Source organism: Trachinotus anak, unplaced genomic scaffold (assembly GCF_046630095.1).
Source record: "Trachinotus anak isolate AG129_WGS33_773 ecotype Australia unplaced genomic scaffold, CSIRO_AGI_Tana_v1 ptg000024l, whole genome shotgun sequence".
Classification (NCBI taxonomy): Eukaryota; Metazoa; Chordata; class Actinopteri; order Carangiformes; family Carangidae; genus Trachinotus; species Trachinotus anak.
Genome location: NW_027273875.1, coordinates 12,483,722 through 12,510,343, shown reverse-complemented (window position 1 = coordinate 12,510,343; position 26,622 = coordinate 12,483,722). Strand labels below are relative to the sequence as shown.

General features: G+C 42.4%; 4 protein-coding genes across 17 annotated transcripts in view; 2 read left to right on the top strand and 2 right to left on the bottom strand.

Annotated features, from left to right (window-relative positions):
* The window catches only part of LOC139607478 (vacuole membrane protein 1-like), a 59,749-nt gene extending 52,072 nt beyond the window's left edge, over positions 1-7,677 (bottom strand). Inside the window, exons 1-5 of one of the 6 annotated variants that reach the window (XM_071460368.1) lie at positions 7,536-7,677; positions 5,719-5,818; positions 5,439-5,577; positions 2,064-2,154; positions 464-574 (exon numbers count right to left, since the gene is read on the bottom strand). In XM_071460368.1, coding sequence (XP_071316469.1) covers positions 464-574; positions 2,064-2,154; positions 5,439-5,577; positions 5,719-5,797 — 420 coding nt within the window. In that variant the 5' untranslated portion in view covers positions 5,798-5,818; positions 7,536-7,677. Of the gene's footprint in view, positions 1-463; positions 575-996; positions 1,033-2,063; positions 2,155-4,124; positions 4,569-5,438; positions 5,578-5,718; positions 5,822-7,535 lie in introns of those variants that run through there. The other 5 variants (XM_071460369.1, XM_071460370.1, XM_071460374.1 and 2 more) reach the window with 5 other exon arrangements.
* Positions 7,678-9,956: 2,279 nt separating this feature from the next.
* On the top strand, positions 9,957-14,400 carry LOC139608137 (cingulin-like protein 1). Of its 4 annotated transcripts, none has more exons than XM_071461637.1 (10): positions 9,957-10,569; positions 10,678-10,836; positions 11,045-11,171; positions 11,446-11,496; positions 11,737-11,811; positions 12,095-12,154; positions 12,244-12,305; positions 12,504-12,576; positions 12,812-12,858; positions 12,967-14,400. In XM_071461637.1, exons 1-10 carry the CDS (start codon positions 10,214-10,216, stop codon positions 13,172-13,174), a joined length of 1,218 nt encoding a protein of 405 aa, XP_071317738.1. In that variant the 5' UTR covers positions 9,957-10,213; the 3' UTR covers positions 13,175-14,400. The 4 variants fall into 4 exon arrangements, with proteins under 4 accessions (XP_071317738.1, XP_071317737.1, XP_071317739.1 ...); XM_071461636.1 differs by having other exon boundaries at positions 10,675-10,836; XM_071461638.1 differs by lacking the exon at positions 12,812-12,858 and having other exon boundaries at positions 10,675-10,836.
* Positions 14,401-14,506: 106 nt separating this feature from the next.
* On the top strand, positions 14,507-16,178 carry ptrh2 (peptidyl-tRNA hydrolase 2). Of its 5 annotated transcripts, none has more exons than XM_071461640.1 (2): positions 14,507-14,589; positions 15,246-16,178. In XM_071461640.1, the coding sequence occupies exon 2, from the start codon at positions 15,254-15,256 to the stop codon at positions 15,767-15,769; it is 516 nt and encodes a 171-aa protein (XP_071317741.1). In that variant the 5' UTR covers positions 14,507-14,589; positions 15,246-15,253; the 3' UTR covers positions 15,770-16,178. The 5 variants fall into 5 exon arrangements, with proteins under 5 accessions (XP_071317741.1, XP_071317742.1, XP_071317743.1 ...); XM_071461641.1 differs by having other exon boundaries at positions 14,549-14,687; XM_071461642.1 differs by lacking the exon at positions 14,507-14,589 and adding an exon at positions 14,644-14,767.
* Positions 16,179-17,245: 1,067 nt separating this feature from the next.
* Positions 17,246-26,622, bottom strand: part of cltca (clathrin, heavy chain a (Hc)) — a 31,940-nt gene continuing 22,563 nt past the window's right edge. The window contains exons 15-30 of one of the 2 annotated variants that reach the window (XM_071461633.1): positions 25,835-25,960; positions 25,602-25,744; positions 25,204-25,438; positions 24,965-25,087; positions 24,734-24,879; positions 24,454-24,637; positions 24,173-24,365; positions 23,524-23,681; positions 23,165-23,437; positions 22,751-23,068; positions 22,380-22,511; positions 22,172-22,282; positions 21,907-22,077; positions 21,571-21,792; positions 19,442-19,517; positions 17,246-18,549 (exon numbers count right to left, since the gene is read on the bottom strand). In XM_071461633.1, the coding sequence (XP_071317734.1) occupies positions 18,416-18,549; positions 19,442-19,517; positions 21,571-21,792; positions 21,907-22,077; positions 22,172-22,282; positions 22,380-22,511; positions 22,751-23,068; positions 23,165-23,437; positions 23,524-23,681; positions 24,173-24,365; positions 24,454-24,637; positions 24,734-24,879; positions 24,965-25,087; positions 25,204-25,438; positions 25,602-25,744; positions 25,835-25,960 (2,745 nt within the window). In that variant the 3' untranslated portion in view covers positions 17,246-18,415. The other variant, XM_071461634.1, reaches the window with a different exon arrangement.

Below are 26,622 nucleotides of genomic sequence, written 5' to 3'. Positions count from 1 at the left end.
CACAGTGGGGAGCAAGAGAGCGGGGAGAAAGGAAAGAGAAAGAACTCAGAAAGGGGGAGGGAGAGTGTTTTTATCCTCATGTGCACCCAGTCAGAGGGGTCAGTGAGTGCGATTGTTCCTGGACTGCCTGTCAAAACAGTGTGGCTACCACAGCGTCTATTCATCTCCGCCCCGTTCTGAAATGCACGCACGCACAAACCCATAGGCTACTCACACACTCATGTATGAATGTGCAAATGCACGAGGAGCCTCCGAAAGCTTTTAATAATGCTCTTATTAAAGCCTTAGCAACAGCCCAACAACAGCATCAACACAGCCTTTTTCAGACCTGCGTCACTGCACCACCATCTTCCACTGTGTTTGAGTTTCAGACCTGTCATAAACATGCACAGGCAAGTGAATAACTGCAGTGTGAAAGTGGGGGACAACTTGTTGTGGAGAGACACAGAAAACGTTGTCTTACCAGGTAAAGGAGGAAGGTGTGAAGGCCAGTGCCAAGACCCACCGAGGAGAGGATGCCCAGGCCGACCCAGTAGGCACACCACAGCGTCTTCTTCTCCATGTAACACACATACTGCAGGGGCCAGAGAGAGGGACGGTCAACCACATGGCAGAGACACATGCACAGAGTGTGAGGAAAACAAGAAGTGTGTGTGGGGGAGGAGGGGGGAGGAGGGGGGGCACAGAGAGAGGAGGGGAGGGACAGAGGCACAGTGAGAGAAGGTACGAGAGTGAAAGTGTGCAATACAGAGGGCACTTAAGAGGGTGGGAGAGGGCAAGTGAGTGGTAGAGAAAGAGAGGGAAAGGAAGCAAGTGAGAGAGAGAGACCTTCAGAGACAGATTTTGTTGTTGAGTTTAGAGGATAGAGCCGTAGGGTAGGAGTGTTCAGCACACTGACAGAAGAACAGCACCATTATTCTTTTTGGTAGCAGCCAGCTCTTACACAACTAGTAAAGTAAGACAAGCCAAGATCTCTCTATCTCTCTCTCTCGCTACCTCTTCTTCCCGTCCATCCATGACTATCGCTCCATCTATCACTCCGTTTACACTTCCTCCCTTGAGCCAAGGCAGGTTGTTTTCTGGAGGAAGCATGGAGTGTGTAGATTACGGGAAGAAGGGAGGGGACTGAGGGGTGGAGGGGATTGACGAGCAGGGAGTGGAGGTGTGTGTGTGTGTGGGGGGGGGGGGTGCGTTCTGACCAAAGACTCCATTTCCCAGGAAACCTGGCAAAACAAATACAGGACAAACTGGCTCTCTATTTGCTGGCAGAAAGCTGAGAAGTGCAGTGCCAGCCATCAGCAGTTTGTTAGGTGTAGTTACTGAGAACTGATTACACAACTCTGCGTATAACATAAAAAAAGGTTTTATGGTTGTGGGTTTCAAAACACTACATCGCATGACAGGAAAAAGTGAAAAAAGGGAGGAAGGGTTCTAGTTAGATCTATAGCACAGTACACTCACACCTCTAGCAGTTTGCCCTATAGACATAGGAAATTAACTAGTAAATCTAAGCTTTGTGGGAAGGTTATAATTAAGTAAATGTGATGTAGGCACATTCACACAAGTGCACACTTGCTAGGGATAAATTTATTCTCAGGGAAGCTCTGGTGTTCCTGCAACATGAATCTGAATCTCTGTGCCAATAATCATGTGGAACAATGAAACTATAATCAAACTTGTCATAATGCAGAATAAAAGGACTGCTGTTATATCGCTCTTAGGGCAAGTGCTTGGTTAAGTGTCTTGCTAAAGGACACTTGAACCCCTGGGCAGGAGGAGTCTGATATCAAACATCACTGTGCATTGTACTGTGTAGGCACCTGCTCTGCCTCTAAAAAATAAAAAAAGTAGAACACTTTAACCTGTACTCTATGATTAAAATCTATTAAATCATACTGTTCCTTAAAAGACAGACGTTCTAATTTACATCGACATGGATCTGCTCCACAGTGCTCACTGCCCTCTCACAATTTATGTCAATTAATAAGTTAAGGTGCCAACGCTTCACAGCCTTTAAGTATGGTTACAATATGCTATGAAAATTATTTGTATTATTAGGTCACCTTCTGGTGTGTTCCTTCAACACGGTAGGCAATGCAGAGGAGGATAAGCAGGATCAGGAGGCCAAACACAGTCTGTCTTTGCTGCCAGAGCCTGGATGAAGGAGAAGAACAGAATGAAGGTAAAAATGATGGATGCAAGTGTGAGAAGGCAGCGGTGAACAGAATACAAAGCAAGGAGAAAGGCAGTGAGTAAGGAGGAAAGTATGGGGGCAGAAAGATGAGGAATCACTAAAAGCTTGCTTGAGGAAGTATTAGTGAAAGGAAAGGATGCAATCTTCATCTCAACTTTGAAGGAGATTGGACTTTATTTTCTTTTCTACTTTGGGGAGAGAGAGACATCTGCTGGAAACTAATCAAGCCACTACATTACAAGTCTTCACCAACAGGAGCAGCATGTGCTCAGCTGGATAATAGACATGTGGTTAATAAACTGCATAAATACGTAACCCTTTGGTACTTAATGTGGTAACTCAATCTTTACAGTGTACTGAGAAAGGGGCATGGTAGCTGTTTACACAGTTGGGTGATTAAAAAAAACACACTTAATCGCTGATGGTTGAGCGTGCGGTTTATGTTGTGTGAGCTGCTATTAAGAGATAATGAGGCAGAATTATGACAAATTAATGACTTAAAAACTTAAATACTTTTTAATCATCCTGATAACCTGCACTTGATTAGTTAATACTTAGCTTAGATACTTCACTACCTCACCTCATACCTCAATCACATACAATCTTTTATTTGCACGGTAGTTGGTGGAAAGTAACTACATTTATTCAAATACTCTACTTAAGTATAGAGGTGGTGCAGTGGTTAGCGCTGTTGCCTCACAGCAAGAAAGTTCTGGGTGTTGAATCCTGGGACTGGGGCTAGGTTGTTTGGTGGCTCTAAATTGCCCGTAGGTATGAATGTGAGTGTGTGTGGTTGTTTGTCTCTATATGTTAGCCCTGTGATAGACTGGCAACCTTTCCAGGGTCCAGCGCATCCAGGCACTTTTTACTTCACTAACTACATTTATTTGATTTAGTTGCTACTTACTCTACAAATTAAAATGTAATGCATAATACTCTAGGATTCATAAGGGGCAATTTTTCTGCATTACTGGTACTTTTAGGATCACACGGCCCCATATGTAACATTTTCCTGTGGTTTTTTTTTTTTAAGTTTTAAGAAGAATAAGAAGTGTTTGTGAAGATGTAGATGTGATTTTAAGTACCAAAAACCATATCAGTATAGTGTTACATCTCCTCTCTCATGCTTCTCTGTGATGCTCTAGCAAGAACAGATCCACCACAAATAATGTACCATACCCTACTACAGTAGCTTGGTAAAACTCACAGGTCAATGCAAATGGCGATAGTCAGTTAGAGCTGAAATGAGCTGAACAGACACTCAGCTTAACACTCAAATAAACGACAGCCACTGGCCAGAAGGCTGTGCAATGATATATTGGCTTCCTGACATCCAACCACTGCGCAGCATTTCCTCGACATTTTTCGGTCTTGTAGCTTGCCAGCTCAGTGACAGAATGAGGGCCTGATGTTGTGTTATTATTATGTATGGTGGGTCTGGGTGGGCCGTGCTGGGGGTGTGGCTGAGGACTGTGACTGCATAGTTGTGACAACACAAAGTTACTGAAATCCTCACAGCTCCTTTACAGGGGCAGTTTCTGAAGGCAGGCTGTTGTTTGCATTTCACTGTGGATTGAGCGTTTTAATAACTTCACATTATTCATTGAGCACCTACACCTTCTTTATAATAAAAGAAACATACTTCCTGTAAAATGGCACCTTTAAATAACGTTTTTTTTTGTTTGTTTGTTTGTTTTTGTTGATAATATGTAGCTTATGTTTAGAGAAAAACAAAATATGACATTACTTAATAATCTTTACATGCTAAGCTAAAGTTAGCTTGCTAACGTTAGCATTCAGAAACCGATGAAGCTAACTTTAGCCGCAGTGCATCTAACGACATTAGCTACGTGTAATACGCGGTAAATAAACGGCGGTGACAGATTTTAGTCAGTCTGATATATTTTTGCTCCCCCATTCATTAACTTACCGGTGTGTTGAGCGGCTGGACTCGTCTGTGTAAAGTAACATGACATAAATTCACGGAATGAGCCCCAAGCATTGGGCTCCAGGGCTCGGGGGTCGGCAGTGGTGGTAGGTGGTGGTTAGGTGGAGGTTAGGATAGGGTTAAGCATCATGACACAAGACTAGTTAGGGTGTGGGGTAAGGTTAGGTTCACATTAAGTGGGATCACACATCAACGTGGAAACAGACTTAACTCCGTCCAGAACCCACTCCTGACCTTACCGCAGCCTCAGGTGCGGGTACATGGTTTGGGTTAGGGTTAATTTAAAGGGACACTTCGCCTAAAATCATGACTGTGGTGGAGCGAATCAAGTGCAGAGCCTCAGCACTGAGGTGTATGTTCCCCTGAGGACGCCCTGTGCACACGCTATAAATTACAAACCACACCTGTCAGATTCAGGGTGTTTGCATGTGTCCCTCCGCAGCATTTACAGCACCATGTGTTTTGAGTGTTGGCGAGCAGCAGCTTCTCTCAGTCAGAACACTGTTCATGGTGCCTGTGGCTCACCACATCCTCTTGTAGTTTAGAAAATAAACACGTTGTCCTCACACACTGAACCACAAAGGCCTCCCTGGGAGTACATTCTGACCTTCTTTCAGGCTCTCTATGTCAACAAAGATCGCTAGGTGTGTAAAAGACGTTCAGTGTGGGGAATTTGGCATCAAAGCAAACTCTGACATAGTCTGGTCTGATGCTGTCGCTTTGTTGATGAGGTAACGTTGGTCACTGACGTGGAAAGACCTTTTCAGCTCTATCAACGGTAACGCAGAAAAGTCATGACAAAAGAAAAGATCCTGTGCTGTATCTTCTTTTCGCCAGTCTAGCTTTCATTAGGCCTCTGACTGAAGACTAAACAATAACAGAGAAGGCCCTCCGGGTTGATAGCACTGAGAAGGTCACCTCCTGTCTGGTGTTCTGTGTGTGTTTGTGTGTGTTTGTGTGTCTGTGAGGAAGAGAGTGTGGTTTGAGTGCTGTGATGACTGTTTTTTTTTTTTCAAGACCATCATATCTTCTTGTTGCATGACAAGCAACACTAGCACCTTTATAAATAAAAAAAGCACTGTTTATCTGCTGTCTGCACTACAGAGGCATCCTAAATGCCTCTGAACATCCTAAAATCATTATTTATATGTAGGACGACTAAACATACAGCACATTATGCCCAGAGTTACTTTTTTTTCCTGCCAGTTTTTTACCTCTTGGACTGTAACTCAAGTGCAGTTCTCTAGAAACAAGGCAGTGTTTTTGGGGAGGCACGCATCCCACTGTTGGCCTCACCTTGATATCCACTCTTTAAGGGTTATGAGCAATTCCAGAGTGAAGTAGTGGAGTGTGAGTAGAGGTTTCTTCCATAACACCAGGTTTTCACGCTCCTCCCTGTCCCTCTGCTTTCTCTCATCCACTGGGAGCTCTGAGTCTAGCCGCACAGTGTGGGTATTGCAAGCACACACACAAATAAACATACAAGGAATTTACATTTTTCAATAAGTCATGCAAATACAACTTTTGCATCTTTTCAAAGATATTTTAGTACTGGTGTACTAATGTATGTTTTTACCTGTCAGCTCTCCATTTTGCTGCTCCTTGACTCCAAGACACCTCTGAGTTAGTTCACCTTCGGCACCGCACTCTGCCATCTCGTTCACCGGGAGGGAGTCCTGCTGAGAGAAGAGATGGGGCCCCAGTGTAGTATCACATACTCCACAGAGTACACCACTTGCCAAATCTGAAATTGAACTGAGCCCAAAACAAGTACAAACTCACACGCAGAAACACACAACACTCCCAAACATTCTCTACACTCAAACATGTCTATATATGCTCCCACTCACCTGCTGACCAGCCAGTGTTTTCCTGCAGATTACTGGTAACCCAGGCCTTTACCTGACCTAATGAGCACTTCAATTAGCATCAACTTTGACACTGTGAGCATATGCAAGTCTTGTAAATGTTTGTTAATTATAAGTCCAGCTCCACTGATGATCTGGTGACTTAGACAGTGGAAAGAACAGTGATGTGTATAGATAATGGGCAAAAAGTATAATGCACATGTCTTCATACACAAGCCCACAGACATGTGCACAGTGTCTCACTACAGAGCCTCAGGTCTCCTAGGAATCTGTCAGTGAGCAGCGAGATGGGGACTCTGACACGGCGGTATGCAGCTCACCATCTGGTGGAATTGTCAAAGTCTCTCTCACACACACACACACACACACACACACACACACACACACACACACACACACATATGCTTAATCCCACTATCCTGTGCCCTAGGTCTGGGCCTCTGGCTCCTGTTTCCATGCATTCAAACTCACTTGACTGACAGGTTACCAGCACTGTGCAACACTGATTTTACAGAGAGCCATGACGTTTCTTTAAAACCTGGAGGAATTTAATTGACACACTCTGAGGTTTGTGAGAAATGCTTGGATTTTTCGTCTTTATCTTCAGGTTGTTTCTGCAATAGCAGCAACATTTCCAATATCTTTATCCAGCTGTAGTGCCAAGGATCTGGAAAGGTGTAAGATCGCTACATAGGTCCAGTGTGTTTAGGTGTCCAGTGTTATCCTGAAGGACAAACGCACACATTCTAAGCAGTGAACAATGACGCTGCGAGTACATTGTGGCTTGATTTGTGCAATTGAATGTTCACAGAGAGAAAAATAAAAATCTTCTCAGACAATTAGGCTGCAAGGCATTTGGAAACGTCCTCCTGGCCCTCTCAGGGAACCATAAACAAAAGCTTTTCATCACGGAGCTTAAACCTTGAGAACACACTGGAAGAACTTTGTCATTTCTTCATGCACAATAGTATTTAATACACCCTATCATTTCTCCTCTTGCACTGACAAGAATGACGCATTGTCCCAGAAACAGGCTCAACAGTGTGCGTCAGTGTGAAATATCCTGTTGACAACACAAATGATAGAAATAGGTGCCAAACAACCCACCTCAGTTGTTAGTGTACAAGTGAATGATTTTATCTACACAACAATTAATTTTGTTATTTATTACAATTCAATGCATTATTCACAATAAATACATGTGGAACAGTTTCATAACAGCACTGCTGCTTGCGGGAGACACAGTAGCACAGCACTGCTCCAGCACTTGATTGCGCAATAGCTTCTACCAAAACAACCGAGACCTGTTGAGTAACTCTTGTGCAAGGGACAATGAGAAACTCAACATGGAGCACGTACACTTTAGGATGAGAAGTTTAATAAGCTGTAATAAGTTTCTATATGTCAAACAGAGATAAACACACTGCACTGCAGGGAGATTTACACAGTGACAAAGTGTAAAGCAAAGCAGGGCTGCAATGTCAGAGTATTGTAACAACACATCATGCAGAGAGGGTAAACTCACCGTTCAGCTGATGTTTAATCCACAATGAGCTCTGGGCTCAAATAACATCTGTGGTTGAGCCCCACTGGCAATGTAGGGCAAAAGTACGCTACCCATGAACTGCATCATAACTTGAGTGCAGGGTGTGGTGATGGAGGGGGCCAGTGAGGGATAGAGCACTGATACAGGGTTGCCGGGGGAGGGGAGAGAGCAGCCTGACAGAAGAGAGACACAGAAAGACAGAAAGAGGGAGAGACTTCATCGTTTGCCTGGTGGAACCTCCAGAGAGCCAGTCTAATTAAAGGTCTATAAATAAGTGGATCTCTTTCCTGGAGCGCACTTCTAACACTTCTCCGTCCTCAGTAGGTTTCACACAGAGAGTGAATGAATGGCATTTGGGCAAATAGAGCTCAGTTAAATCCCAAATTTAAAAAAAAGAAATAAAAAAAAACCTCAGGACATCAAATTTTTCAGGTCATAACCAGAGACAGAAGACCTCAGCGGTATTTCCATGTTTGAATTTCAGCATCGCCTTGTTTATCAGAGTAAGAGAAGTATTTTGCTGAACTTTCTGGTGATTGTTCTCCACCAGGTCACTCTGTTCCCACTGGTGGCAGTTGTTTCGAATTGGGCATGAATACGATTCAGAGTATTTGAGTTACTGTCTCTTGGGGCCTTAGGATAGGACTAAGTTTCAAGAGCACAAGATCTCCTGTGTCATTTACAGCACCACCATAGCACTTCAATGATAGTGTATATACTGAAGTGCTAAACATGGATGATATCTGTGTCAAGCACAGCCTGTGGTGGCTGCTAGAGGGGTTAGCACTGAAGTCAGATCAGTTACTTCCTACTACGTCCTGACCTGTAATATTGCTGAGAAGTCACATTGCTGAGAGGTCATTTAGTTCGTGTAAGTGAAGCATCAGGTTTAAGAGAAAGTGATTGTCAAACCGGGGGCTGGTGCAGGACACAGAAATGTCCATAAAGTCAGGAAAGAGGGACAAATTCATCCAGTTAAAGACAGAAACTACAACGTAGCAGCGAGGCGTCACAATACTTATAGATGAAGGAGTAAAACAATTTATCATTGTCATAAGTGAAGCTTTTCAAAAATAAATATATGAACAACCTGTTGTAAACATCCAGTACACTCAGAAAAAGAACAACAGCATCTTTGCTCTGCCCCAGTAACACTATATCATTATATTCCACTTTCCTGAAAGAAAAGAGGTGACATATTATTAACCTCAGATAAATACATCCCCACGGAAATGACTTATGACTTTATGATAAATGCAGATCTCATATCCATGTTTTCCTAATAATCACAGCTCATTGGGCCTTTGGAGCAGAATCTTCCTGAAGAATGAACTTGTATGTAAAGTGAGTTAATTTCAACTTACAACTTTGAGAAGTGTTAGCTGAAAATATAGGCAAATCTCTGTATACCAACTGATTTCAGAAGGGGAGGTGGGTGGGTGGGGGTGAATGCAATCCCAGCATGCACCATCAGAAAGACAAGGAATATACATGAGTACCGAACCGTCCATAACGCTTCATGTACATGTGACCAAGAATAACTTGTCAGTCAACTGACATTACGCAGGATTAAACTGTCATGTTCAGCACTTTATCTATAGGCTGGATCTTGGCAGCTGATATTCATCCCATGTCCTGTCATGTTTGACAAATGCTTATTGCACTAAATTACATGGAGTCTACCTGCCTGACACATAAGAGACAGACAGTGTAATGGGATGGCTGAAACTTTGTTGTGATGTAGAAAAAATAAGCATTTGCCATTTGTCCATTATAAAAGTTACATACTCACTGTGAAGATTACAGACTATATGCTTCTTGTAGTAGTATATTTATACTTAACCATAGTGTACTAACAGGAAAGTATATAATACCACATCTGTCCATGGAGATACATGGTACAGTTCATTTGGCTGCCATTGTCGATTAAACTTCAGATAGACACAGCAAAGATTTATTGCTTAGTTTTTTGTAAAGTCAAAAAATTACATCAAAAGTGTACCCAAAAATCATGCAGTTGTTTTGTTTTACTATGTATTCTGTTTGTTTCAGTTTCCCAGCGTGAACACAGTACACACTCAAAACCTGCGTAGAACCAGTGGGTGTATAGTGTAAAAGTCAAGTGTGCCTATTGTTGATTCACAATTTTTTATATCATTATTCTATTATAAATTATGCCATGGTTATTATTATGATTATCATTGTGTCAGTATTAATATGAGACTGTGTATCATTGGCATTATTATAGTATACATGTTGTATTGTATATATTATAATATATGTATTACTATGATATTGTAGTTCAAATAAAATGACACATTCAGATGAAACTAAGATCATATAGTTGTTTTTATTTGAATGAATTTGGTTAATGCTAAGGTGTGTGTGTGTGTGTGTGTGTGTGTGTGTACTTGTACTTGCTACATAATAAGGACCAAAAAAAGTATTTTACTAACAGAGTGAGGACATTTTGGGAAAGTGAGGACATTTTGGCCGGTCCTCACTTTTTGAGACACCTTCAAATCACATGTTGAGGGTTAAGACTTGGTTTTAGAGTTATGGTTAGAATTAGGTTTAGGTTAAGGTTAGGGTCAGGGTTAGGGTTAGGCACTCAGTTGTGATGGTTAAGGTTAGGGTAAGGGGCTAGGGAATGCATTATGTCAATGAGAGTCCTCACAAAGATAGAAGTACAAGTATGTGTGTGTGTGTGTGTGTGTGTGTGTGTGTGTGTGTGTGTGTGTGTGTTCCTGTGCTCTCTGCTGTGGAATCCAGACGATTGTGATGACACAGAGAATGTGGAATCAGGTCTTGTTATGAAGGCAGTTTATGTCAGTGGGAAACCAGAGACACTGTTTTTGGAAAACCACATATTAGATATGGATCACACCGACTTAAATGCAGCTTCAGAGGAAGCGAATGATGAGATGCTTGGACCACACTTCATTGATGTGGAAGAAATAACTGATGCAAATGAGGAACTACAATGGAGCGAAGAAGAGGAGCAGGATATCAGGTACATATCTCAGGGCAAAATATGGATTATTTTCTCCTCAGTCTTGTTTGAAATTATATGATAAAGACACCTGTCAATGTAAAACTTTATGTTGTGATGTGTCAGCAGTGAACGAGAGGAGCTCAGGAGGAGACTCTGCCGGGTTAAAACCAGATACAGACAGGAGAGGGAGCTCCATGACTACATGCTCGAGCATGGACTGGCACTCGAGGAGCTCATTAATGAGACAACAGCTGAGAATAAGCACCTCACCTGCAAAATGAGAGAGTATGAAACCTACCCAACAAGACTTCACTTTTTTCCCTATAGGCATCAGGGTGACTATAATTCACCATCTACACACAGGCTAAGAACCAGTGTTTACACAAATTAATGAGTAATGTTACTGTCAGAATAACACTTCATTCCCATGTGTATCTTTTCTAAATAGGACAGTATAGTTATACTGATATAGCCTTGATGATTTTCTATTCAGGTTCCAACAGCAGATGGCAAACATAAGAAAAATGTGGGAGGAGGAGGATGAAGAAGCCCTGCGCCAACAGCTTCTGTGTGAGAAGGAAAGCACTGTTAAGGCCCAACTGGTTTACATAAGGAAGAAGGTGAGGGACATGCATTTTCTTCTTCTTCTTCTTCTTCTTCGTCACTTCCTAATTTGTAAAAAATTAGATGAAGATGAAACATCATAATATATTGACAATGCTGATACATTATAATACTGTTAGAAAGTCTACTTTAAAGTTCAGTAATTGTGGCAACCATATCATCTAGACCAGTAGTGCAATAGTGCAAATAGTCCCGACCAGCTTGTGCCCGCCACCTAAACCGTTGTTGAGTTCTTGCCCTGGTTTCATTGCCTGTCTTTGTTTTGTGCAGGAGAAAGAGAATCAGAAGCTGAGAGAGAAAAATGCGGAGCTGACTGCTGAGGTATGATCTCTGACTCTGCCATGTGCTTATTATTACCTCCTCTCTCCTCCTGTGTGTGTCTTTCTCACCATTTTACAGCCAAACTTTGCTCTTAAAAATAATTAAGACACATTTAATGGCTGGATACATGCCAAAGTAGCTAGAATCCTACAGAAAAAAAGCTACAGGCATTTAGCTGGTGTTAATTTCCCAGAATCCTCCTCAGGATCCCTCTCTCATTCTGAGTTGCTTCTCTTTCAGCTGGGCTGGCTCTCTGTGGGAGACAAATATCGAGAAGAAATTCAAAATCTAAGAGCAGTTGAACAGAAATATAAGGTACAATCCTGTCCTTCACTTCGTGGTATTTAGAAGTGTGATGATATATCTTCCTGTGTACTGCTTACCTGACCGAATAGCACATTCATAGTAGCAGTAGTTGTAGTGGAGGAGCTTCAGGGAGTCCTGTGTAGTAAAAATGATGAATTACAGAAGCTATGAGCAACTTTATTAAATCTCCAACATTTATTGCTCCTAAAGTTTCTCTGAGCGCCACTTTTAACATCACAGTTGTTGAGGATTTGATGAAAATGTTTATCTGAGTGTCTTTGTGTCTTTGCAGAAATTTGTGACCTTGATTAAAAAAAACAATGCAGCACATGAGTGTTTCAACACCATGCAGGTGTGTACCACAGAGAGTACAGTGCGTGTGTGTGTGTGTGTGTGTGCTGCCATCATTGTATCTTTCTGACATTCATCTTTCCTCTGCAGGACCTCAGACAGGAACAGGGCGAACCTCAGGAGGAGCCGAGCAGCGGAGAAGAGGAGCAGATGTACTTACTGTTTCATTTTTGCTAGTTATGTTGGTAGAACAGTCTCAGCATTTTAACCCAACCCTGTCTGAATGTAATGCTTTTTTTAAATGTATTCTTTTATTATTGTTCACCATCTTAGGCCAGCTCATTACGATGAGCAGATGTTTGTGTGGAGTTGTCTGTTTTCTCACCTCTGTCTGTTATTTGGGTTGATAGAGCAGCACTGAATCTCCAAAACGAGTCTAAGACATCAGCTGAACAAAGACAGCCACAGGACTCTTCAACAATGGTGAATATATTATATAATATAAATTATTTAACATGTTCACACTAGAAAAACAGCCTCATTCTGCCAGTCAGCACTTTTTGTTCCATACTTCAGGAAATACACTTATTAGCTTTCTAGCAGAGTTAGATGAGAGGATTGATACCACCCTCATGTCTGTTTAATAAGTATGAAGCTGGTTTGCTTAGCTGAGCAATACTTCTAAGATATGTGCTGAAGCTTTCTGTTATTGTTGTAGGATAATGATGAAAAGCACAAAGATGAGAGGCCACTGAAGACAGAAAGGTTCTCATCTGTTACACAACACACTGTAAAAGAACAAAACAAAAAGTTTTCTTGTTCCTTTACCTATGTGAGTATTGTGTGTGTGTGTGTGTGTGTGTCTGTGTTTAGGTGGTGGCATCGTTGTGCCAAGGCCCTGTGGAAAGGAGTCAAGGTGGCAGGAAACATCACCCTTTGTGTCTTACTTTCTGTGTGTCTGGTGGTCTACATGGTGCCTGACTGCATCAGTCCAGATCCTGACTGCAGCCTGTGGGACATCGCTTTTGACCTGCTGATGCCCTACAGCGAGCTCAGTCGCACACTCCCTCCTGTCTATTAAAATTGAATTACCCTTCTATGATGTTGCACTATAGTACTATATGAAGGCTCCTGGACTTGCTTGAGGTTCTTGAAGGAGTTTCACCCCTCAACTAACATGTGACCCCAGGGACTCCCCACCAGACGGGTATAGCAAATCCAAGGGAGGGAAGAAGGGATCCCAAAGACAAATCGTGACAGTATCCCTGTGGAACCATTCTTCAAAGATTCGTTTAGATTTGTTCATCCGTTTTATATTGGCATTTCTTTTTCTTTTTTTTTTTTTTTTTTTTACACAAAAAGGTTTTTTTTCCCAGGTATGTCCATGTGAGCCCAGCTGGGACTCTGTTGAGAGAGGGAGCTCTAAATCGAGCCCTAACCTTCTTGAAGTTAAGCCTTGAAATAATAAATCAATCATTAATTAATGATGCAATATGAGGCAGATGGAAATGGTATGATTATGATGTGAAGTGGGTTAAGCCCTCATGGTGTACAAAAAGCTCAATGCTGGTCTCATAATACCCCAGAATCTATTCCAGCTGACCTCAGAGTCTCCCATGTGCCCTCTGAAAAACCGTAGAAAAGATGTCATGTTGTTTTCAGAGTGGATTTCTTTTTGCCACTCTCTCATGAAACTGCGATACACCAGGCGACAGTTGTGGCATGAACCGTCTCTCCAATCAACTCCTCCAGAGTTGTCACATGTCTCATGGTGACCTCTCTCACTAGACTCACTCAGTTTTTGAGGATGGTCTGTTCTAGGCAGAGCACACTGTGCTACATTGCTACATGCATTTCTTTATTTTGAGTAGATTTTGACACAATACTCACAAACATGCATAGGTAGGCCTCCTGTATTTTTACCAGCTGCAACAGCCTGGCTGGTTTTGACCTTGTGAGCCTGTGTGTGTTGTGTGTGTTGTGTGCGTGTGTGCGATCATGGCAAAATGTGGTCCTGGAGACACCTAGGCTCTGTAGAGGAGGTTCTGAGTACTTTGGCAGGTGTGTATGTATCTATCTGTGGACAGATTTTCACCACAAGCATCACAACTGTGAAAAGATACAGTCATGAAACTTAACAGGTGTTTAGCTGAGGTCAGAATAAAGGCTGATAGTGAAGATGGTTGTGGTCCAACTCATCAATACTGAGTACTGTACTAATGAAGTCATAACTACTGAGTACTGAGAAATGATGTGGTGATAACTATTACTTTAAGTAGTTCTTGGCAAAACAAAATAAATAAATAAATCTTAGCTGTTTCACAATTTTGCTGACGACGTGACATGACATATATCTGACAGGAGCATGCGTTTATGTTTACATTTAAATTAGTTTAGTTTTTTTTTTTAGTCGCCTTGTTGTGACGTCATCACTAAAGGACCAGCAGTGGGCTTGAAGCGTCATTCATGCCGCCAGCACGTCGAGCAGACCCGCAGGTATGAGCTGAAACAAGTGGGACTGCAAGTAAATGAGTTCTCCGGCGCCGCGTTGGCACAGTTGTCCCCGAACTGTGTGAACATGAGTCGGTTTGTTGGTAAAGTGACATCTCCTGTACTGAAGTGGTGTTTGGAGATTAAACGTCCCGCTTGTAGCCAGGAAGCTATCGTTTGCCAGGCTAGTTTCACATTTAAAGTTTGTCAGCTTGTTAGCTTGTTAGCTCACGAAGTTGTCGTTCGTGAGCCTTAAATCAGTGGTCTGTGGACAAACTGTGAGGGGGTGTGACGGGCACACACATTTGCTAAACACCGTTGAAAAGTAACCGCATGTGCCTCACAAGCTTGAGACTATTTGCCTGTTCGACTCGCTGAAGTCGGGTCTGCAACATGAAGTTGGGGCAAATAACGTTAAAAAACCAAACAGCAAAGCAGAGAGTAACTGTCATTTTAACATCTACGTTTCCGTGACAACTGAGGAAGACAGGGTGATGTGGCTGACAGCTCCAGAACAGTTTCTGAACGGTTTGTCAGCTGCTGTTTTCACAGGCCAGGAATACGTGTTTACTCTGAGCTGTAAAGACACGGAGCTGCTGTTTGACACAGCAGCATGATGGCTGCATGTCTCCCGCCTCACTCATTCCGCACTGTCGTTGCAGGTTGAAACATGGATTTGCTGTGCAGCCCGATGAGCTTGGGTGTGATAGCGGGACTGGGCTGTGGGCTCTTCCTCGGTTGGCACCTTCGGGGACGCTTTCGCCCGGCATCCAAAAGTGAGATGGCGGCTATGGGGAACGGCACCGGTGAGGCGAGTGTGATGGGAGAAGGAGGCGAGTTCAAGATGATTCTGGTGGTCCGTAACGACCTGAAGATGGGCAAAGGAAAGGTCGCTGCCCAGTGCTCCCATGCTGCCGTAGCAGCTTACAAGCAGGTCCAGCGCAGGAACCCAGAGCTTCTCAAACAGTGGGAGTACTGCGGCCAGCCCAAGGTGGTGGTGAAGGCCCCTGATGAGAACACCCTGATCGATCTGCTGGGTCATGCCAAAGAAGTAGGGCTTCCTGTTAGCCTGATCCAGGATGCAGGAAGGACTCAAATTGCACCTGGGTCTCGCACTGTGCTGGGTGTTGGTCCAGGCCCAGCGGATCTGATTGATAGTGTCACTGGAGACTTGAAGCTCTACTAGAGTTCCAGCTTACATCTGTCGGACTTGCATACATACTATACATGCATATTTCTTTGTTAACACATTTGCAATGCAAACTAAGTTGAGCTACCATGAGTTTATATTTTTATATATGGACAAATGACTCAATTACATGCCAACTGCTTGAATTTCTTTTGCAGTTCGGAGGGTTTTAATGCCTCTCATATTATAAATCAGTTGACTTGGATCGCAGTAATAACAACTTAATATGACATGGCATAAACACAGTAACAATTTCATAGGGCAATCCTCCACGCCAATCAGTCTGAAGACATGATGCTCACAGGAAACAGAGGAAAAATACGATTTCTGTCAGATGCAAATATAGCAAAGCACCAATTCAATAATGTTGTCTGTCTCATTTGAATAAAAACACTGCAAACTAATAGTTATGATCCCCTAATTATGTTCTCCTTATTATAAAAAGCAGAGTCTACACAAATTCTGAAATTTGATATTAACTATTTAGAACTTGACAACACTGGAGGTCATGACATCGAAGTTTGATGTAACATGAGCTGCTTGGAGGTGATGGATGTAATATCAGTATTTTGGTGTGTCTGGATGTCATTTGGATTTTGTTATAGAACAATGAAGTACAGTTACAACTTTCTGAAATAGTCTCTATATTTAACACAACTGAAAATAGGAATTAATTTCTCCACCTAAACAGTTATATCCACTTCAATCTTCTAAAAAACATTTAGTCACCATCTTCCAGCTGTTTTGACATAAGGTAAAACTATTGGTGGTAATTCACCAGACTTTTTACTAGTCTGCTTTAGTCCTAGCACCCTCTGATTTGTACCATCAGAGGGTGCTAGTGCTACATTGTTGTATTAAATATGTCTAATATTGTTGTTGAACTGATATGGCTATATATTAGTGACATGGTAGACGAAGTAACAGAACCCCATCCCACACTAGAGTACAGCCTAAACAATGTTAAATCAACAGCTCTGAAACTTGACATGAGATGTAAAACTGTACTGGATTATTAAGTGGTTGGTTTTAAGGTACAATACAATCAGTAGCATGTTCAAAAAGTGAGGTCCTTAAAACCTCTGTGGGTCTGAAACCACATAAGTGATTTTAAAGTAAGTGAGGTCATATTAGCACCAGTCTCAGATTACACTCTCCCATTCACTAACTGAAAGCTATACAAAAATCAATAACATATTTGCTGTGATGTGTTTTGGCTCTGGTAGACTCACAGGTTCACCTTTGCCCTGCAAATTTGCATGGTTACACCCAGGTGCTGAGGTACAAATAATTATATTGCATTGGACTACAAACCGAAGCTCTTTCATTCACTGACAGCCTATGATTGCTCTGCCCACCATTTACCTTTCAGAACCATGACATCACTTCCCTTAACTGAGAGCTGAGTGTGCAGTAAATTTATTCGATAAAATGCTACAAAAATAGTACATGTAAGACACAATCAGACTGTTCTTGACAAACAAGAAGCCTTTATTGTTAAGTGGAAAACACAACCGCTGTTTCATTCATTATGATCCTGTTTATGCACAATCAAGTATCTTAAGTGCACAATTTAAATCTAATTTCGATAAGAATATAAGTTCAAAGGAGTTAATAATTGATTTCTTGTATACACGCAAGCCTTTGATAAAAACCTCAAATTACCACAAGTCTGTGATACTGTTCCTGAACTGGATGGAAGGGTGAACTGAAAAGGTTAAAGGCAACCCTCAACAGGGCGTGAGGAGAATCAAGTGTGAAAAATCTCTCCTGCACACTCAATTACAGTAACCTAAAATGATATCCAGCAGAAACAAATCGCAGCATAAAGAGGGGGCATGGGGCATGTTTGTCAAACACAAACAGGTCTGCAGTCCCTCCTGAGCTGGAATGGTCCCATGTTAGAGCAGTAATTAAAGCACATGGCAAAGTCGTCTGACTGCAGATTTGTTTAGGGAGTCCTGCATAGGCTTTGCTGGAAAGAATCAAACTTTCCTGAAAATTGTACGTAAAATACTCTTGGGTTTTCTTCAAGAAATAGCCCTGAAGCGCGTGGGTGTGGGGACTTGACAGGTACAACGTAGTGTTTCGGGATTGTGGTCATGGAAGCGGCAGTCTCATGTTCAAATATAGAAGAACATAGTAGCAGTTTTTGTGTCTGAATATACAATAATTAAATGCATTTTACAGTCGGACAGAAGAAGCTGCTCACACACATCAAAAGGAAGAGGTTCTACATTAATTCTTTTCACTACAGAGTGCAAATCAGATGCTTCACAACAGACCTTTTTTTTATACTGAGAAGAGGACTAGCTCTTCCCACAAGCCCCCCATTGTACATAAACCATTTCCCATTCAAATAAAATAGACAAAAGAAAAATTAATCTAGTCAACACGGAATGTGAGAAAATTAATCTTTGTGATTCAATCTTTTCTTTGACAACAGAAATAAAACTGAGTCCTTCATGACAGTTTAAAAAGGGGAAAAAAACAGTAAAAAAAAAAAAATAAAAAAAAAAGTTTGTCGGTATTATCCCAAGCTCCCTGTAGAGGGCAGAGAGACAGAAATGGTCTGGTGAAGGACTGTGGGAGATGGATGGATGGTAGCTCCAGCCTACATGTGGAGAGAAGGGGGTGGGGTCTTTACATGCCGTAGCCAAAGCCTGGCTGCGCTGCTGGCTGCGCGTATCCTGCAGGTGCCTGGTAGCCGTAGCCGTAAGGCTGCTGGGGAGCCACAGGTACACTGGGGCCCGCTGTCAGCATCAGCTGGGGTGTGCCTGCAAGACAGGCGGAGAGAAACGGTTTCAGAGGTGTAACTGGTCTGTTTATTCTAACCGGAGCCACAGAGCTGATGTAAAACATTAATGTTGTGATATTAGAAACATTTTGAATTCTAATGTTCTAATGTAACATGGTTTCTTATGACTCTTACACAGTGGTGAGTAAATGAACCGTCGGGTTGGAAAAGCAGGAAACAGCAGGTTATGCAACAGTCAGCAGAGTGTAACTAACCAAAACAAATCACAACTGTCCTGATAAAGCATATTTACTAGGTCTTAGAGTATTTAACTCTTAATAGATAACACCTAAAATGTTTTTTAAACCTTGATTGTTGCTTATTTGGTCACAAATATTTAATGTTATAGAGAAATACTTAAAGTGTTCATAATTGTTTTTTTGTTTTTTTTAACAAAGAAATGACTGTGAAAACAATGTGACAGTGTGAGACTGATTAATCATAGTGATGAACCTACAGAGAATTATCACCCTAATCTGGCTTTTTGGATGTTCCAGTGAGTTACAGCTCATTGTTTTGCTGTCTGGCCCACAACCTTTTGGTTCCCTGCAGCAAAATTTCAGTTAAAACCTTAAAACTCACAGTAAACCACCTGCTCAGCACTGTTGATGACTAGCTGGTGAACATAATGGAGCATTAAGCAGCTAAAGAGCCAGATATTTCCCTCAGAGACCAAAAACAAAGCTCAAAGAAAAGGTTTAACATTTGAAGACAGGTTTTCTTTATCTTAAGTTCTGTAAAGCTCAATGACAGCAGGGAGCCCTGGATAATTTATGGACCAAGAAGTGTCATGTGTGGAAGAAGACTGCTGCCTTTTGTATTTGACCACAGTGAAATGGACATTGATGTCATTAATCTTAGAGGACTGTTACCGTAGACGATAGGTTGTGTCTCTGTTGCCTGCTCCTCCTCTTTCCTTAGGGACTCTGAGGTTTCTAGTTTATCTACCTGCAAAGCAAATACATAAAAGCATTTAGAACAAATCCACAAACAAACAAACCAAACAAATTAAACAGTTATATGTGCAGTATATTTGTTAACTATTCTGTGATGACAAGTAGAAGACTGGCCGCAGATCTGAGCTGATTTCACTCGGACGCAGGACAACACAAAACCCAGGTGATTGAATCAGAACTATTTGCCTAAGCTTTTCTTGTGCCTATAATGCAAGGCACAGGCGTCCAACTAGTAAGGCTAAATGAGAGGAGATTGTGGAAGAAATAAGAAAAAACAAAGTTAAACTAATCTTTTTAATTTATTGTGTTAGAACTGTCTGAGTGGTCTGCCTGACAGTAACAACAGAAGTAGCAAAATCTTCAAAAACAATCTAAGATAACTTCTTCAGACAGCCAGTCAGATGCAGCAATATGCAAAATATACAAATCAGGTCCTGAGGGGAAGCAGCAGCACCTGGATGCAGGTTATTTCTAGAGTTAAAAGTAAGAGATGATCAGCAGTGCACTTCATATCTGCATTTTCTCCATGCCTCTTCAGATGAACAGCAGTTTTTCAATTTTAGTTCTCTGCATGAAATTTCAACAAGCTTCACTGTCCCATGCTCTGTGTTACACTGGCTGCAGCACTGAGATGCAGGTGGGGGGGGGGGGGGGGGTGAGTCTCAGGCCAGGTGCTCCCTACAGTTCATAGCTTTCTACAGGAAGCCAGGCACAAAGAGCAGCCTGCTGCTACAATATCAGCAATGCACATTTAACACATGCTTGTGCCAGTAACCAGCGAATACACCAGAACACATCAACCTTTCAAAGAACACATACAGCTTCATGTTGTGCAGTGTCATTAACTGGGAGGAAATGCACTTTTAAATGAAGCAACAGAGAATTTCTGGTGCTTGTTGAAACTTACCCTGTTTTTTTATCACCAGTAGTCAACAAAATGTTTGATATTTCCTTTATTCAGAATGTAAAACAACCATGATTAAAGCTATTGTGTTAAGTGCATTTTCTCCAACAAACCCACTGGATAGTCACAATGTATTTCATGGACCTATGGTTTAACATCTGTTGCAGTCTGCAGCAGGTTCATAGTTCTTTTAAACAGGGCATAGGGGCAAACTGTGGTTACTGAACAACTGGCATAACATGCACCTTATGTTCACACTGTCTATACACAAAGTGAGTTTGCTTGGTTACAATCGTTTCTCACCAAAAAAAACTACTGCATGTGATTTTCTTCTTTTAAAGCTGACAGTAAATATCAACTTATTCCTGATCCATTAACATTTGACAAATGTTTTATTATCTCATCCTGAAGCCAATTTGTTCTGCACATTTATTGACTGAATTAATATTAAAAAGATATTCGGGGGTTCCTTCAGAGGTACTGTAGTTGGTCACTATGGCCATCATGCAAAATATTACATAGAAACTTTTTCTAATTATCAGTTAGTTAAAAGTAATATTAATGCGGTCTATAAGAAATCTCCGGTCCTCTATTTTTGCACCAGACTGCTACAGTTTTTATAGAGACTGAAGATCTATAATGTTGCCCTACAATTACAATATGTCAGCCTGAAAGATGCTTCAGTGACTGTTGGGGTGAGAGTGTAATGCGTGGTAGAGCTAAAACCATGCACACTCAAGGCCGCAGTCTTCTGAAGAAAATAATCTCAGATCAAAAACAGAGCTTTTAACTTTCACCTGTTCCTTAACTGCATCAACCTGGAAGAGAAGAGGTGCAGCATAGAAGAAGAAAATTAAAAATATTTCCCCATAAAGAAAACTGGTAAAGGAGGCAGAACAAAGTAAGGTGGTTAACAGAAGGGCATCAGAAAGGATTCTCAGCTGTCAATACTGACAGGTTTGATTGTTGCTTCATTCAAAGTAAAACACTCATAGATTTTAAACTGTGCATGATCCTTGTATTGATCCTCTCTGACAGGATGACTGCAGAGTTACAAAGCTACATGGACTGCATCTATATCAAAACCTATTCATTCCTCAGTTCTCTGAACTCCGGCCTGAAAAGAACATAGCTGACCCACCTTGTTGAGGTACTCCCTCATGACCTGAATGAAGTATGGCATAGAAAAGTCCATGATGTTGTGCCTCCAGGCGGTCTCCAGCACCACGTCAGGCCGCAGCAGGTCATAGCAGGTAAACAGGCAGGCGGCAAAACACTCTTTCTTGTTCTCCTGTAAGAACCAGGACAGAAGCTCCTCTGCCAGCTCTGTGTCCTTGGACTCTGACGCATACTGCATGGCATCCTGCAGCGGAGACAGCACGGGTCAGGTCAGGAATGGTCTCAGTCAATTTATGCAGTTTATCTGAAATATTCAATATCACAAAGAAAGTAATGGTGAAGGAACCATTATTGGCACCTTATAGAGCTTATCCTTCTTGCAGAGCTCCACACTCTGTTTCCAGCGGTTGTTGCCCTTGAAGAGGTAGGCAGCGATTCTCCTGAACTCAATCAGCTCGTGCTTCTCCAAGCGCTGGGCCAGTGAGATGTTGTCGAAGTTGTCGTAGGCATCTATTGAGGTCCTCAGTGCCTAACATAAGTGACATAAATATGAAATGAGATAAGGAAATTTCTGCCATAAAAACGATTTAATAAAATACTGTGGCACAGTCAAAGGCTCCCACCTGATAGTCCTCCTCTGTGATGAAGAGGTTGTTAAGTGCTTCATTAACTGATTTGTTGTTGTGGTTCTGTACTGACCGCAGGTAGGGTTTGACCAGAGGCAGCTGTTTAACCTGTGAACACACATGTCCAATCAACATCTCAATCCTGACAAACAGAGGACATTTCTGTCAAACTCCTCCTTTATCATCATAGGAGATTAGAGTGTACCTTGCTGAAGAAGTTGACAGCACGGGAGTGGTCCAGTCTGGGGGAAAGCACTATGAGCAAATCATTCAGTAACAAGGGCTTGAACTCCAGATAGAACTGGATGGCTTTGTAGTACAGCTCCACGTTGGCCACCTACACAGGGAGCAGAGGGAAAGAAAGAAAATCTTAGAAACAATAATTTAAGGAAAATAAATAAAGGATCAGGAAATAAGATTGGAAATGACACATCCGATTATAATTTTGTAATTTTTTTGAACTTTATAATAATCATAAAATCACAGTTCAACCAAAAAGAGACTGGACTGTAGTGACATAAAAGACAGCTTAGAAAAAATATAATTCTCTCGTTTCAGCCTCAAATGAAATTGTACCTTGGTGATGATGTCTTTGAACTGTCCCTCTTTCCAGGCGTCTGTTGGGTGGTTCATCATGGTGATGATGGCGTTGTCAAACTCCTCGTACTTGTCATACAGGAAGACCAGCTCGGCCCACAGGTGAGCCTGCTCTGCTGCTCTCAGGACCTTGGGGATGTTAACTCTGGACCAGAAGAGCTCCAGATGCTCCCTCATCTTCTGGGGCTTGAACTTGGAGTAAAGGATGGCCAGCTCCGTGAACATCCCCATGTGAGCGCGCTCCAGGCCCAGGGCAGCCTCCAGCATGGTGATCAGCTCCTCAAAATAACCGCGGTCCTGAGACACAAGGGGGGGGGGGGGTAAGATTTGGTAAATGTACGTTTATGTAGGTTGGCTAAGTGGTGCACAAGAATGCCTTCAGCTCCATCTTACTTGGTAGTAGTTGATCAGCTCCTCCAGTTCATCAGCGTGCACCACAATGTGGAGACCACACATCTGGGCCAGTCTGAACTCCTTTCCATCCACGCAGGCGAAGCACACCTCCTTCCAGGTGCGGGTGCTGTTGGCCTTACGGGCACCATCCACAGCGGCCTGGTACTCCCCGAGGTGCACCAGAGTTGAAGCCAGGCGACCAAAGTTGGAGACGTTGTTGTATAGCAACTTAGCGGCCTCATACATTTTCTCATCATAACAGCGGTCACCAACCTACGGAACAGATTCAGTCAAGACACGGTTTCATTTTGTTGACCTGACGGCTGATTCACAGAGGACTGTATGAGAGTGAGGCTAACCTGCTGGATGTGAGCATTGTTGGGTCCATTAATGAACTCTTCCAGTTCTGCCAGGCGATTAGTTTTGGCCAAAGCAAAGATGAGCTCTGTTTCTACGTAGGACTCACGAGCCTTCTTACGAGCCATCTGAAGAAATTTGACCAAGTCCTCCCAGTTACCTGAAACAATGGACATGGACATTAATAATAAGCTGCTGGTGTGTTTTCACCTTTCTTGTTTTAATTTTCTTTTTTGGTAGATGTGCAATACTGCCTCGACTGTATTTTATGCTGATCGTGTGTACTTTCTATAAAGAACTGCTGCACTTGCTGCAACTGTCAGCAAATACTCCTGGATGACAAAACTCAAACGACAAACTCCACAACACTGTCGATGTGCTCTGTATTGATTGATTTTAATCCAAGTGGCAAAAAACTATAAGCTTCTCTAAAATCCTTCCTTCTGTTAGCAGTGATTGATCAGGCCACAATAACTCAGGTTGTATTCAATCCCACGTGCTTTGCACAGTTCTGGAAATCCCGCTAAAGAATTCTGTAGCGAAAGAATAATCCTTAAATGCTTTAGACACTATAAAAGAAAATTTCAACCACTTTTGGTGCTTTTTTTTCTCTGCCATCTTTTCTTGCTTGAGCTCAACAAGTCTCCTTACCACTCTTATCAGCAGCCTGTACCACCTCCATGTATGCAGAGGGGTCGTCAGCTTTGATGTAGGAATCAATGGCCTCTTTAACCAAGCCCTTCTGTAGCTGAGCCTTAGCCAGCTGGCTCCACACAGCTGGCTCATTGCAGCGCTCTGCAAACTCATAGGCCCGGTCCAGGTTGCCAATATGCTCGATCAGCACCTAGCGAGACAGAAAGATAAAACATGGGCGATCAACACTTCTTCAGTCAATAATGTATTAGTCTAGCTGTCCAGAGCTAATGACTGACCTGCACAGCAGAGGTGTTGACGTCAAACTTCTTAAAGATGGCGAAGGCCTCCTCGAAGAGCTCATTGCTGATGGCGATGTTGGCGATATCAGGGGCGTCATAGTTGTCTAGCCTGCTGATGTACTCCATCACACGTGTACGGTCAGCTTTGATCGCCGTCAGGATCAGCAGATTCTGCAGATTTCTTTGGGAAAGAGAAAACACAGAACACTAAGCACACTTTCATTTTTCAATTTGGTTTTGGAAACAGCAAAAAAACCAGTATGTCACTGCTAAACACCTGTGTTCACTGAAGACAGAGTTGTCCAGTACAATCTTCTCCAGCAGCTCAATGAGCTCGTTGGGCAAATCTGCGGTCATGAAGGCCTTGACTGTGACTGAGACCTCCTCTGGGTCCTGGGTTTCTGACAGAGCTGTCTGTACCACCTGAGAGCAGATACAAGGGAACAGAGGATTAAAAAAGCACCACGCAGCATTGAATGAGATGAAACTTGCCTTGTGTGTACTTCACCTGGTCAATCAGCGGCCGTCTGTAGGGGTTGCTCTCCAGCAGCACACTCCCCCACAGCTCAGGGTCTTTGCGACGGACCAGGTAGCGAGACAGGCTCTTGAACAGGGAGTTCTCATTGCAGACCTGAGGGAAAAGAGCAAAACAGCAAAATTAAGTTAAATGCAATAGACAGTGAAAGGAAGATGGACTGACACCAAGACATTTGGATATGTAATGAGAGTACAAAAATTAATCCTCACGTTGATCAGCTCCTGGTCACACTGTCCTCTCTCGTAGGCCACACAGGCCAGGTGGGGGTCTCTCTTCTCACAGTACTTTCCCACCACACGGCTGTCATAGTATGGGTTCTCCCGCAGGAAGCGTTCAGGGTTATTGTTGCTGTCAATGTAGATCTTGGCCAGGGCATTATGGGTAGCTGGTTCCTCGCAGCCTTCATGGATACGAGACTCCAGCCAAGGCAGCAGCAGCTTCAGTCTGTAAGACAAAGAGATTCACTCTGGCTGCCAACGTAACCTCTCAGGTCAGGATGAAGCACAAGTCAAGTTTAGGTTTGATACTTTGAATTTAGATTACTGTAATTTCTTATTAATACTTCTATTTTGAAAGTATTGTCATCAATACTGAAGTAGTGCAGCACCTGTTCCTCTTTTCCACCTCAGCGACCAGCTCGTCAGTGGAGAACTGTCCCCTGACAACCAAGATCAGGCTCTTGATGACATCCTCTGAGCAGTCCACATCTAGGAGACCGCCAACCACAACAGGCAGGCGGCTAGGATTCACCTAACCCGCAAATAATCAGCCTCATTAATTTATGTCTGCAATGCAAGGATACACTAATAGTAATTTTAATGTTTTTGTATTGAGCCTTACTTTCTGAACATAGATCTCAATGTACTTCTGCAGGTTGTTGCGGTACAGGTAGAGGACCAGGTCATGGACAAAATCAAATCGGTCACAGACGATGATGAGTGGCAGCTGGTCGGTGAGTTTGGCTTCCTGTTTGTCACACAGAGCGGAGGGAGAGAGACTCCAGTCAGCAAGATTCTTTTACCACTGCACTCAGAACAAGTTTATTTTGGTAATGAAATGATCAACAATCAACATTTTTGTATGATGTTACACAAGAGCTTTATCAGAATCACTAAAAATGAAATCTAAGACAGCAATGTCCAGCTACAGCAACCCTCAAAAATTTCACAGTACAATATCAAGGGGGGAACAAAATAAAAGGTTTGCCACTACAACAAATGAATTTTACATGTCTTGACAAGCCATAGGATGGTTAGATGCTTCACATTAAAGAACAAGACCTCTAAATATAGTTAAGTAATTCTCTTACTCAGCAGAGAGCTGTTGTCAGGTCACCATGAGACAGCACTGACCACTAGTCCTCTGTACAACAATGCACTGCTGTGCCACTGCCATCCACACTCACACAGGATTAAAAAACTGGGATTGTGCACCTTGTCAGTACCACCCAAGAACATGCTGCATGGTCTTGAGGCCCGTATTACAGCACTACACACTAAACACACTGACATGGTGAATGTCCTAATAGTTCTCAAATATGGAGTATAGATTTCTAACTTCTTCATAACTACCTGCAGTCATACAAAAAAACATCCAATGAATGACTAGGACTATGTAAAGAGCTCTGG

Excerpts from the sequence above, each read along its gene's own strand:
- LOC139608137 (XM_071461636.1), top strand. The coding sequence starts at position 10,214 with ATGTCAATGAGAGTCCTCACAAAGATAGAAGTACAAGTATGTGTGTGT. Across the intron at positions 10,837-11,044 it reads CTCACCTGCAAAATGAGAGA|GTTCCAACAGCAGATGGCAA; the intron begins GTATGAAACCTA and ends TTTTCTATTCAG. Across the intron at positions 12,859-12,966 it reads AGGCCACTGAAGACAGAAAG|GTGGTGGCATCGTTGTGCCA; the intron begins GTTCTCATCTGT and ends GTCTGTGTTTAG.
- ptrh2 (XM_071461640.1), top strand. The coding sequence starts at position 15,254 with ATGGATTTGCTGTGCAGCCCGATGAGCTTGGGTGTGATAGCGGGACTG.